This window comes from Pan troglodytes, chromosome 21 (assembly GCF_028858775.2).
Source record: "Pan troglodytes isolate AG18354 chromosome 21, NHGRI_mPanTro3-v2.0_pri, whole genome shotgun sequence".
Lineage (NCBI taxonomy): Eukaryota > Metazoa > Chordata > Mammalia > Primates > Hominidae > Pan > Pan troglodytes.
The window spans coordinates 26,765,872-26,778,854 of record NC_072419.2 but is presented as its reverse complement, the minus strand read 5'-3'; the positions used below and the strand labels follow the sequence as shown (position 1 = coordinate 26,778,854).

Here is a 12,983-nt window from a genome sequence, read left to right as displayed (position 1 = left end):
GAAAAAAACAGAGCAGAGTATGAGGGACTGGAGTGTGTTGGGGTCCCTCCAAATGAATGGTGTGGTCAGGATAGACCTCATAGAAAAGGTAACGTTTAAGAGCAAAAAGCAGAGACCTCAAGGTGGGAACTTGCTTGTTGCATCTGAGGAACATCGAGGAGGCTGGTGTGGCTCAAATGGGGAGAAAAAGGGCAAAAATAATAAAAGGTGAGGCTGGAGAATTAAGTAGATGGAGACAGAGTTTAGGCTGGAGCATCACAGCACGTTCTACGATGATGAAAATGTTCTTATCTGTTCTATCCAATATGGTAGCCACTGGCTACATGTGGCTAATGTGAGGAGCCGACTTTTTCATCTCATTTAATTTTAATAATTTAAATGTAAATACATGTGGCTAGTGGCCACCATATTGGATAGTGCGGTTCTGGGCTGTGAGGAGGCAATGTGATCTGAGCCACCTTTCTGCAGCCTTGCTCTGGCTGCTGTGCTGAGAATGTGGAGGCAGGGACAGCAGCAGGGACACCGGCAGCTTCCACCCACTCAGTCTGCCCACGCAGCGTCACACCTGCAGAAAGCCCCCTCAATAGCTGTTTTCTCCTGAAACACACCCAACATGGGATTGAGGGAAACTTTCACTACGCTGATGGAATTAAGTTCCTCTTAAGACATTTGCCAATAAAACCAGCATTTCCTGGGAATCGTGTAATTTAGAAAGAGGGAAATGGAGAGAATGTGTTCTTGGCCAGAAGTTGGTGTTATGTTAATTTTAACAAAAAATCCAGCAAGCTTGGCTTCTCGTGTACTGCTCGTGATCAAAAAAAGCAAAGCTCAGAGAAATGAAATTCCTTGCCCAGGCCCTTTGTGGCAGGGGCAGGATCTGAATCCACATCCCCCTGGCTCAAACCCATGCCCTTCTTTGTATCATAAGGACATCCTTCAAAAAAAAGTTTATAGTCTGATAAAATTATAAAGTGGAAACGAACCCGTTCTGCTGGCAAGGAAGTTGTGTTTTTTCTCATTGTTCGAAGGCAAAACGAGTCTTTTTCACAGAGGAAAGAGGGTCCCTTCATCATGGAATCTAAAATGAATCCCCTGGGAGGGAACAATTTCCTTCCTCCTTACTGGAAAAATTAGGAGCTTGTTTCTAGAGGCAGAGAAACTAATATTTCTTGTAGCCATGTTTTGCTACAGGAAATTAAAATGAATGAAAGCTATGTGATAAAGACATGGTATTTTCCAGAACAGATGTTGTCAAATAGTGATTCTACTGGGATGAAGACAATAAAGCTCACCCAGACTGGCATGGAAGTTCTTTGCCTGATCAGCTGCTGAGTATAAATGGCCAGGGTAGCTGTGGGACCCATATCCCAGCCAGGCGCCCTGTCGGATGCAAATGTAGTCACCAACCTTCATTGCCCTGTAGTGTCACTCAGAGCCCAAAGGCAGGGCTGGCTGGGTCCGTAGGCTCCACCCCAATTGTTTGGAACAGGGCAGATGTCTTCCCACAGATACAAACTGGTGGCCCTGGCCTGCCACTCTTGGCCACTGGCTTGTGAACACACTGGTACTGGTATCTCCTAAGTGATGTCTGAACTCCAGTAGAAAAGCCCCACCACTTCTCCTTTTCCAATCTGAAATCTACTATTTAGCATTAAATAGACTGCACACAAGAGTAGGACATTTAGGCCTCAGAATGAAAAAGCAAATGAAATTCATACTCGCTGGCTAAAAATTTCCTTTGTTCAGTGTCCAGAAGTTTTTTTCCTGGGAGTCCATGAGTTGAAATCAGGGTAAGATTATTAAACTTCATGTGAGAGCTAAAGGAAAAGAAAAATGAAAAAGAACAAGCAGTTAAGTGCAATTTAGCAAAAGTTTATCATAATTCAATTTAACTTTATATCACATGTCATCCAACTGTTGAATTGCTTTTGGAGCTACTAATTCTTTGCACGAACCTTCAGATAGAACCAACCATTTCAAGGAAAAAAGGAAGATGGTGCTGGAGCTGCTAACTATAGAATCTTCTAAAAAGCTACACATTAGTAATGAGACAGGTTTTTAAAATGTGCTTTTCAAAGTAAAACTAAAACGAATTGGGAGGGAGGTAAATTTAGTATGAAGTTTAAATTTTAGACTACTTCTATTAATAATAAACTGCTTGGAAGCATAACAATCGCAGCTTAACCCTGATGACTGCTTCCAGTCAAGCCTTTTGCATGGCCCATTACCCCATCTAGTCCTTACAGGAATCCAGTCAGGTCAGTAATACTATTATCCCTATTTTTTTTAGGTGGAACTGAAGCAGGTAATTTGCGAAGACCATTGATATAGTTTGGCTCTGTGTCCCCACTCAAGTCTCATCATGTAGCTCCCATAATTCCCACGTGTTGTGGGAGGGACCTGGTGAGAGGTAACTGAATCATGGGAACAGGTCTTTTCCATGCTGTTCTCATGATAGTGAGTAAGTCTCACCAGATCTGATGGTTTTAAAAATAGGAGTTTCCCTGCACAAGCTCTCTCTTTGCCTGCTGCCATCCATATAAGACGTGACTTGTTCCTCTTTGCCTTCCACCATGATTGTGAGGCCTCCCCAGCCACGTGGAACTGAAAGTCCATTAAACTTCTTTCTTTTGTAAATTGCCCAGTCTTGGGTATGCTTATGTTTATCAGCAGCATGAGAATGGACTAATACAGTAAATTGGTACCAGTAGAGTGGGGCGCTGCTGAAAAGATACCCAAAAATGCAGAAGCGACTTTGGAACTGGGTAACAGGCAGAGGTTGGAACAGTTTGGAGGGCTCAGAAGAAGATGAGAAAATGTGGGAAAGTTTGGAACTCCCTAGAGACTTGTTGAATGGCTTTGGCCAAAATGCTGATAGCAATATGGACAATAAAGTCCAGGCTGAGGTGGTCTCAGATGGAAATGAGGAACTTGTTGGGAACTGGAGTAAAGGTGACACTTGTTATGTTTTAGCAAAGAGATTGGTGGCATTTTGCCCCTGCCCTAGAGATTTGTGGAACTTTGAACTTGAGAGAGATAATTTAGGGTATCTGGCAGAAGAAATTTCTAAGCAGCAAAGCATTCAAGAGGTGACGTGTGTGCTGTTAAAGGCATTCAGTTTTATAAGGGAAGCAGAGCATAAAAGTTTGGAAAATTTGCAGCTTGACAATGCAATAGAAAAGAAAATCCCGTTTTCTGAGGAGAAGTTCAAGCCAGCTGCAGAAATGTGCATAAGTAACAAGGAGCCGAATGTTAATCCCCAAGACAATGGAAAAAATGTCTCCAGGGCATGTCAGAGACAGCAGCCCCTCCCATCATAGGCCTGGAGGCCCAGGAGGAAAAAGTGGTTTTGTGGGTTGAGCCCAGGGTCCCCATGCTGGGTGCAGTGTAGGGACTTGGTGCCCTGCATTCCAGACACTCCAGCCATGGCTGAAAGAGGCTAATGTAGAGCTCAGGCTATGGCTTCAGTGGATACAAGCCTCAAACCTTGGCAGCCTCCATGTGGTGTTGAACCTGTGAGTACACAGAAGTCAAGAATTGAGGTTTGGGAACCTCCACTTAGATGTCGGAGGATGTATGGATATGCCTGGATGTCCAGGCAGAAGTTTGCTGCAGGGGCAGGGCTCTCATGGAAAACTTCTGCTAGGGCAGTGTGGAAGGGAAATGTGGAGTCAGGGCGCCCACACAGAGTCCCTACTGGGGCACTTCTAGTGGAGCTGTGAGAAGAGGGCCACCCTCCTCCAGACCCCAGAATGGTAGATCTACCAGCAGCTTGCACTGTATGTCTGGAAAAGCCACAGACACTCAATGCCAGCCCATGAAAACAGCCAGGAGGGAGGCTGTACCCTGCAAAGCCACAGGGGTGGAGCTGCCCAAGACCATAGGAACCCACCTCTTGCATCAGCATGACCTGGATATGAGACATGGAGTCAAAGGAGATCATTTTGAAGCTTTAGGATTTGACTGCCCCAGTGGATTTCAGACTTGCATGGAGCCTGTAACCCCTTTGTTTTGGCCAATTTCTCCAATTTGGAATGGCTGTATTTACCCAATGCCTGTATCCCCACTGTATCTAGGAGGTAGCTAACTTGCTTTTGATTTTACACAGTCATAAGCAGAAGGGACTTGCCCTGTCTCAGATGAGACTTTAGGCTGTGGACTTTTGAGTTAATGCTATAATGATTTAAGACTTTGGGGGGCCAGGCATGCTGGCTCATACCTGTAATCCCAGCACTTTGGGAGGCCGAGGCAGGTGGATCACGTGAGGTCAGGAGTTTGAGACCAGCCTGACCAACATGGTGAAACCCTGTCTCCACTAAAAATACAAAATTAGCCAGGTGTGGTGGCACATGCCTGTAATCCCAGCTACTTGGCAGGCTGAGGCAGAAGAATCACTTGAACTGGGGAGGCGGAGGTTGCAGTGAGTCAAGATCACACCATTGCACTCCAGCCTGGGCAACAAGAGTGAAACTCCATCTCAAAAAAAAGAAAAAAAAAAAGACTTGGGGGACTGTTGAGAAGGCATGATGGGTTTTGAAATGTGAAGGCATAAGATTTGGGAGGGGCCAGGGGCAGAATGATATGGTTTGGCTCTGTGTCTCCACCCAAATCTCATCTTGTAGCTCCCATAATTCCCATGTGTTGTGGGAGGGACCTGTTGGGAGGTAATTGAATCATGGGAGCAGGTCTTTCCCATGCTGTTCTTGTGATAGTGAATTAGTCTCACGAGATCTGATGGTTTTAAAAATAGGAATTTCCCTGCACGAGCTCTCTCTTTGCCTGCTGCCATCCATGTAAGACATGAGTTGTTCCTCCTTGCCTTCCACCATGATTGTGAGGCCTCCGCAGCCATGTGGAACTGTAAGTCCATTAAACCTCTTTCTTTTGTAAATGGCCCAGTCTCAGGTATGTCTTTATCAGCAGCATGAGAACAGACTAATACAACCATATAGCTAGTAAGTCTGGAGGCAGGGTTTGAACCCAGGATGCCTGGCTCCAGCATCCTCTCACCTTACCTCTGCCTGTACTGTCCTGTAGATCTCAAATTGTTCAGAGGGATCCAAAGGTCATCTAATTCCCACTGGCTGACATTAGCTTTATTACATTCAGATACACACAGTTACTCAAATCAGGATACCAAAAAGTGTCATCTGCGAGGAAATTCTAGAGGATTCCTTTTTAAGAGCAAAACTGCTTTATATTTGCATCAGGCTTTCCAGAGCCCAAGGCACATTCATAGGCATTCACATAGAGATTAATCTTCTACACAATTTATGCTAGGGATAGGGAAGAGACTGGTTTTTCTGATCCACATTTCATATGTAAGAAAATCAAGGTTGGAAATGGTAAGTAATTTGTTCAAGGTTACAAAGCTCATAAGCAGTGCCAGCTATGAAAGAAAGCCAGGCCTGCTGGCCCTAGGCAGCGCCCTGCTCCAGGCACCCACAATACTCCCTCTAACTAGTCCTACAGGTAAAGTGCACCTGAGTAGAGACTTCTGAAGAACTCACATGCTCAAGGCTCACTCCGTGTTTGCCCATCAGGATTTAAGATGCTCTTGCTGCAAATCCACCCCCTGGTTAAAGTCAGTAAAATTTCATGGATGAGCTGATCTTTTCATAGGGTTCATGCTGATGAGATTTTTTTTTCTAAAATCTCTTCTTAGTTCACACCTCCCCTTCAATCAACCAAATGCCAAAAAAGAAGCCTTCACCAAGTCAGAGAGAAACACCTGCCCTCCTTTCCCATGAGAAGATTGGAAATGTTCCAAATGTGGAACTGCTATCAATTTACTGACAATCTGTTGAGTAGCACTAAAAGCAGGAGACTTTTGGTGATGGCGCAGGCCAGAAATGCAATAAACTCAACTGAACCTGACATTTAAAAATAGCTCAATATTATGAGAGGTTTTGCTTTAAAGTCTCTAAGGATGAGTGTCATTTAAGAATGAATATTCTTATTTGATAAGAAGAAAACTGAGCGCATCTTATCCTCTAATAATAAGAATAAAAAATTTTAATATCTTCAAATAACATAAAGGTCACAATTAACCCAGCTACTTATGGCTGACAGTCTGCAAGTACACACTGATTACTTGTCTCTTATTTATTACCATTTAATGAAAAATGCTAATAATAATAATAATAATAATAATAATAATGTGTTTATACTCACAAGCAGTTAAAATTTACCCCAGCTTTGGGTGCTATATGATAGATATGTGGTTTATGTTACACCAATAATAGTTATATATAGGCCTTTTTTACATCTCTATGTAAGTAGAAGGCTTAATAATTATCCAGCTACATCTTTTACTACAAAGACTGTCCCTTTGGTTTTGAATCATTTGAATTATCGAACAACATGGATCAAATGATTTATAAATTACCAAACTACCACATTGCATTATCCTAAATTACGCTGTTGTACAATTTAAAATTTCCCCAAAACAACAAAGTAGTTTTTTAAAAAACCTAACCTATAATGATATAGTACAAAGATTTTTTGGGGGATAGAGGCATTTTTTGAATTTTAATACATTAAAAAACAGGTTTCCACTCTTTTTCTTTAGCCCAAGTTGAAATCTTTTTACATTCTTCATTGTTGCTGTTCTGGGCCTTTCTCCAACCTTCAAGTTCTCTACTGTAACCCCTCTTGTTATCCTTACTATCCCCCTTCCTCATACTCGGGTGAGCACATCTCCTATGTCATAAAGAAAATGGGGACTGGTCACCAGGCATTTTTATGTTTCCTTCTTACCATGTCTAGAGCGTTCTTCCATTCCCCTGAGTCAGAAGAGACATGTCTCCCCATTAAACCTATCTTCTCTTCAAGTTCCTCTTTGATCTCTCTCAATCCCTCTGAGAGCAAATTTCTCTTAAAACTATACTTAAGACACCTGGACATCACCAGTTTCGTGCTGATAGGACGGATCCACAGAGTCAGCTAGGCAGCTGGGCCCATGACCTGCTTCTCTGCTTCTCCATGTGTGATTTCCATTTTCAGGGTCACCTCAGGTTCAAGGTAGCTCCTGGAGCTCCAGCCATCACAGCCACATTACAGGCAGAGGAAGGAGAAATGGGCAGAGAGTGCTGACTATTAAGGAGACTTCCTGAAAATCCCACATTTCTGCTTACCTAGCCAGAACTCAGTGACATGGCCAGGGAGAAGCAGGGAGTCTGGAAAATGTAGTTTTTCAAAGAAAACACAGTGACGTTTCAAAGAACCACAGTTCCCAGGGTTTTGTCACCAAGTGCAGAATGAATACTGGGAGGCAATTAGAAGTCTCTATTTTCATTGACTCATGGAGGAAGGATGAGCTGGGGATATGAGAAGATCCTTATTAATCAGGATCCAGGCAAAAAAAAAAAAAAAAAAAGATGGCGGACTCCACAAGGTCTTACTGAATGAAGGCAGCTGTGTATGCAGGGTTACAGGGACAAAGAGGGAAGGAGAGTACCCAGGGTCTAGCAGCAGTGGGTGCCATCACTGATCCTGGGCCTAAAGGAGCAGGGGTGGAGGAAACAGTGAGAGCTGGGGCCATGCAGGAGGCCTCCCCCAGGAGCTGTTGCCACAGAACCTCCTGTCTGGGACAACACTGTCTTGAGGCTTTCATGACTGCTTTTTTTACCAGCTCCTCCTCCTTTGTCCATTTCTCCCTAGCCAAGCTTGCAAGCTTCATGCCTATTTCCCTGGGTGATGTTATCCACCACCAGGACTTCCTCTTACACATTTACTACAATGTACTATACTACAGTGATTCTTCTGAGCTCTAAATCTAATTTCTAAATGCCTATCAGCCCTAACTGGCATGCTCCAGGGGGGTGTCAAATTTAATATGTGCCCAAACAAAGCTCTCGGTCGCCTCATCCCACTCCTCCTCTATCTCCATCAAAGCTTTGGCCAACTAACCACCTCTAGAGCTAGGAATTTGGCAGCCAGTCTCAGGCTCCTTCCCACTACACACTTTGGCCACCATGTCCAATCACTTTGACTTTGTCCACATCTCTTGAATGCCCCCACAACCCGCCCCTCCTATAACACACTGCCTTAGTTCACCATCTTGTCTACAGGGTTTGTCTCTCTGGCTTGAGTCTCTCTCTTCTGCCCATCTTCCACACAGCTACTGGAAACCTCTTTTTAAATTAAATAAAATCTCAACGGTTTCCAGTTTTAAAACCCCTACCTTTGTTCTTGGTAGAGATTTTACCAAGGTAGCTGCAGATCAGACTCATTAAGATCCCGGTCTCAGAAGTCGGACTGCCTCAGTGCGACTCCCAGCTCTAGCACTTCTAGCTTTTTGACCTTTGCAAGTTATTTGACCTCTCTGTGGCTCTAGAACCTAATGCTTCTTAGGAGTTCTGTGAAGATTAAATGCATCATTGTCTGTAAAATGCTTAAAATAATGCCTCTGCATAGTACATTTTCAATAAGTGGTAAATGTTTTTATTACCAAACTGTTCAGCCCAAATTCCCTAGTGTGGCATAAAGGTCCTTCTGGCTGGGCCTAAGCAAACTTCCCCGACATTCTTTGTAACATCAACCTCCTTGCTATTCAGAGAAGGTTCCCTGCCCTTTCATGACTTTATATGAAAATATCACCAGCATTTTCATTTCTTTCTCCAACCTCATATTTTTGCTGTGATGGTTCTCTCTATAATCCGATTTAGCAGTGTCTAAATATTTAATTTCTTAAATCTATAACTGTGTAAGAGTATTGGTCTAAAGTCATGAACTTTATAATACATAAGTCTAATAGACTGATTTTTAATTTGATCGCCTATGAATATTCAAAAAGTTCCTTCAAATAGAACAGTGGGTCACGGAGTACAGCTTGGATTTGGGCATGCATTCGATGAAATGGCAGGAACAGCAGAACCACAGATAAAGCTCAAATCTAATGGTGTTGGCTTAATGTATATAAACAATATCTAACATCACCGTGAGCCCTCAGCTCCAAAATCAAAGGTCACCATATCATGAAAAAAAAAAAAAGTTTCAAGTTAAGTGCTCAAGCCAATGAAACATTAAACAAGGGCACCTGCATTTTCACAGCAAATAATTCCAGTGGGGATTTCACGTTGCTGTGGATACAAAGGGAGGAACAGCTCAAAGATACTTGTAAAGCAGGGAGGGATTAGGGTATCCAGGGAAATAAGTAAAAGGTATTGTGTTTCATTCCATGCTTCAGGAGGACAGCTACAAAATTAGGTCTAAACATCCTTATCCTTCAAATAAAGAGGGTCACATTGCCAATTTATTGTGAACATGATAAAAGAAACATAAAACTTTTCATGTTGCTTACCCTTCTGGGCAGTAGATACATGTCGGCCTGCTAGGCGATCGCTAGTTATTTTCTAGCTGATTTTGTGTGTGCTGTGTGTGTCTGCAGGGTGCAGGCATAGCAAAGGCAACCAAAGCAAGTGATTTAATTAACTGCTTTAATTAATGCTGTTATTTGAACAAATAGATAATGTTGAGAAAAAATTATTATCCCACATCGATCTAAATGTTTCAATTTAATTTACTAAAACCTCTGCTTTCTGAATGGTTCAAAACAGTGACAAAAATATTTGCCAATGAAAATAAATCCTAGCTCATGATAGATATTTAACCTATCTACATATTCTACTAGTTAAAAAATAACTCAGATTTAATTCAGTCTTAACAACAACACATGCCATAAAATACTATAGATGGAGTTTAGAAGTTGGGAGCTCTGTGAACTTCCAATATCAGAGGCAAAACAAATCCACACAAAATATTTATGGTTAAGTACACAGCAGATTAAGAGAATCTACGAGTTTTTCCCTGAAAAAAATTTAACTTTCTTTAGCAATATTTTTTTCTGTTTAAATCATAAGAGACTTTTGGACAAGGTCCTGAGCCATTAATTTAATTTGTTTATTTAAAAAAATTTTTTTATTTTGGAGGATTTTAAATATACACGAGGTGAAAAAAGCTTAGCAATGACTAATATTGTGCTGCTTTGAAAATACTCACCAACACTGTAGTGGTTGGAGTAAACACCACACATTGTATTATTTCATCTTAAATTCTCTAACATGCAAGAACCTAACAAGAAAATGAATTTCAGAAAACGGGGAAGGTGCAGGAAACTGTTAAGTATTAAAGAGATTTCAGGGGCACATTAACCAAATGCAGTATTTGGACCTGGTTTGCATCCTTATCCAAACCAACTAACTGTAAAAGAACAATTTTAAGACCACTGGGAAAACTGCACACGGACTGGTATTAGATGATATTAAGGAGTTATGGGGTATTTGTTCGAGTGTGTTAATAGTACTCAATCCATTTTTGTTGTTAGTAAAAATTAAACGGCAGCTGCATCCATGGCCACAAAGTTGTTGGTCATGACACACTCTGACCTCCAGGGGGAGACCGAAGAGAGAGAGCCACAGAGGAGGTGTGGGATGGAGGATTCTGAACACATCTAGAAGGGAGTGGGCAGTTCGTGGGGTGAGACAGAGCTTACAAGCTCTCTCCCTGACCCTACTTCTCTCTTCTCTTGGGTGCCATCTTGCCCAGCTCCACCTTGGGTGGGTCAGAGCTCCCTGGTCCTGGAGCTCCTATAGGAATTAGGATGCGACCTGGAGAAACGGGGCAAGGAGCAAGTCTCGTAAGGTACCCTGAGTCTGGGTGTGACTCAACACTGGACCCGACACTAAGGTAGAAGTGTCTGCCTGGAGGGCCCCGGGTGCTCTCTGGAGTCCTTGGGGACCTGGCAGGGGAGGGGCATGGTGGCCAGGATAAGGGGCTAGGTAGAAGTTCAGGATCTCAGATAAAAAACTTATGTATCACCAAATAAACACATAAATCCTTACTGAAAAAACGAAAATGCATGCCATTCTTGAAATGTCAATTGAAAAGATAAGAATAAAATTTGGGAGTTCTGGCAAAACAGATGAAAATGAAATTGAGCTTTCCTTTATAATTTAGGGGAAATGATTAATGATGTTTTTATCTATGTCTAGGAAGTAAAAACATTATACATTTATACTTTAAGCATATGTTTATATATACTGAGCACATACCAGATGTAAATACCAAGATGGCAGCTATCAAAGACAAGCCAGAAAGCCCTTGCACACGAGAGGTGGCAAAATACAAGACACAAATCAATTTGTTCCTCAAGGATGGAATCATGGAGCATTATGGGAATTCAAAATCCAGTGGGATCACTTCTGGTTGGGGAGGATGAAGAAGAGCTTTGTGTTTTGGGCAAATGCTGGCTATTAGCAAGGCTTTATTAACACCACATGGGCAGGTTTCTTCTTGGGCCTTCCTTCTTAATGGTGATAGTTTAAGCATGAGACTTCGTGAAATGCTTTCTGCTAGGTCCAATTTAGCATGTTAATACTATTAATATGGGTTCAGCTATATAATGTTAATAATAACTTAAAAATTAGGCCTGGTAAGCCCCAAAGTAATGATGTGACTTAGAAGTTATATGATTCACTAAGAATTAGAAAATGTGGTTTGGAAAACAAGCCCATAAAAACAAGTTAGTTACGATGAGCAATTACAGGGGGAAATAGGCTTCCTTATAGATGAGACTGCCAATTTTGAGCAAATGTCTACAAAAATGGCTCCTAAACCCACCTGCATGTTGCAATTACCTGGGGATTCTATTAAAAATACTGTACATATTCCTGAAACCCACCCCAGGCCTACTGAATTGTAACTCCAGGAACAGGGTCCCAGGAAACTGTATTTGTACAACCCTCCCCATCCCTATCCAAGTGGCTGTGATGTGCAGAATTGTAGAGCCTGGAACTTTTGCAATCTGTTGCTTATAGAAACAGTTACTTAATATTAACCCTAAAATCTCAAAAGGTGATTCACAACATTTTCCTCCACCACAAGTTCTTAAAATAAAAAGGAGAATTCAAACCATTTTTTTCAAGCCTATGTCTTACTATACTGGTAAGTGTTGGATTATCTGTTTGAAAGGCATTATCTTCAGAGAAGTACACTTAGAGAGAAACCTGGTCTCCAGAAGCCATCTGCTGCATAGATGGCTTTGCCTGCTCTGGGTCTCACACAGAGGCTCACGGTCTTCCCACTCCCCAGCAACGAGGACCACCTGTCACCTCTACTGGAGGGCCCTCATGCCTGTGTTTTCCGGCGGGGCTCTTTCTGGGCTTCCCTTCCAAATTTCCACCCAACATCAAATGCTGTAAGTTGGGGGGCAGTTTGATATGTCCTTATTCCCTCAATCCTCTTGTGCATCATTTTATGTGCGCCAAGATAAAAGAATTACGGCCCTAATCCTCCCTCCGCAGGGAGGAAATAAAGTGGCTGGCAGGTGCAGAGCTGAGGAAGTGGGAAAGGGTGCACAGCTGAGGGTGTATGATGCCTTTGCTTTTTTGGGAGTGAGGCTGCCCATGAGAAAAGTGGGATGGGAGGATGGTGCAGGAAGGGTAAAGACCACATCGGCCTGGTGGCATTGGCCGAGTGCGTCCCTGCAGGTCTCGTGAAGACACACATTGCTGGGCCCGATTCCCTGAGTGTTTCTGATGCAGGAGGTCTGGGTGGGGCCTGAAAATCTGCATTTCTAACAGTTCCCAAGTGATGTCCATACTGCTGGGCCAGGGACGGCACTTTGAGAGCCTCTGTTCAAGGAGGAGAAAACTGAGAGGCTCCTGAGAGTTTGGGAGTCTCAAGAAAGGAGGGGAGAGTTTAATGTAAGTTTCTATGAAGGAAGTTTATGATCCCATTAAATATCTGAGAGACATGAGTCTCTTAGGAGGATGTTCTGCAGACTCCAGGGAACGTCTCACCAGGAGTCAGATGCAGCTGCGGGTGGGAAGCACCTCCGGCTCCCCCAGTCCTCGGGGAAGAGGGCATCCCCCACGTGGAGGAGACTCCAGCTCCCCAGCCACTTCCCGCCTTTGAAAGTCAACGCAGGCTTCCATGGGGATCTAGACATGCAAATTTAATTAGTGGGGAGGTGTCCGTCT

At 42.9% G+C, this 12,983-nt stretch overlaps 1 protein-coding gene across 17 annotated transcripts in view; it reads right to left on the bottom strand.

The window, feature by feature from the left end:
• CFAP61 (cilia and flagella associated protein 61) overlaps nucleotides 1-12,983 on the bottom strand; it is a 306,350-nt gene that overhangs the window by 110,161 nt on the left and 183,206 nt on the right. For all 17 annotated transcript variants that reach the window (XM_016937529.3, XM_016937533.3, XM_016937534.3 and 14 more), the window contains one exon: nucleotides 1,719-1,817. In XM_016937529.3, the coding sequence (XP_016793018.2) occupies nucleotides 1,719-1,817 (99 nt within the window). The remainder of the gene's footprint in view (nucleotides 1-1,718; nucleotides 1,818-12,983) is intronic.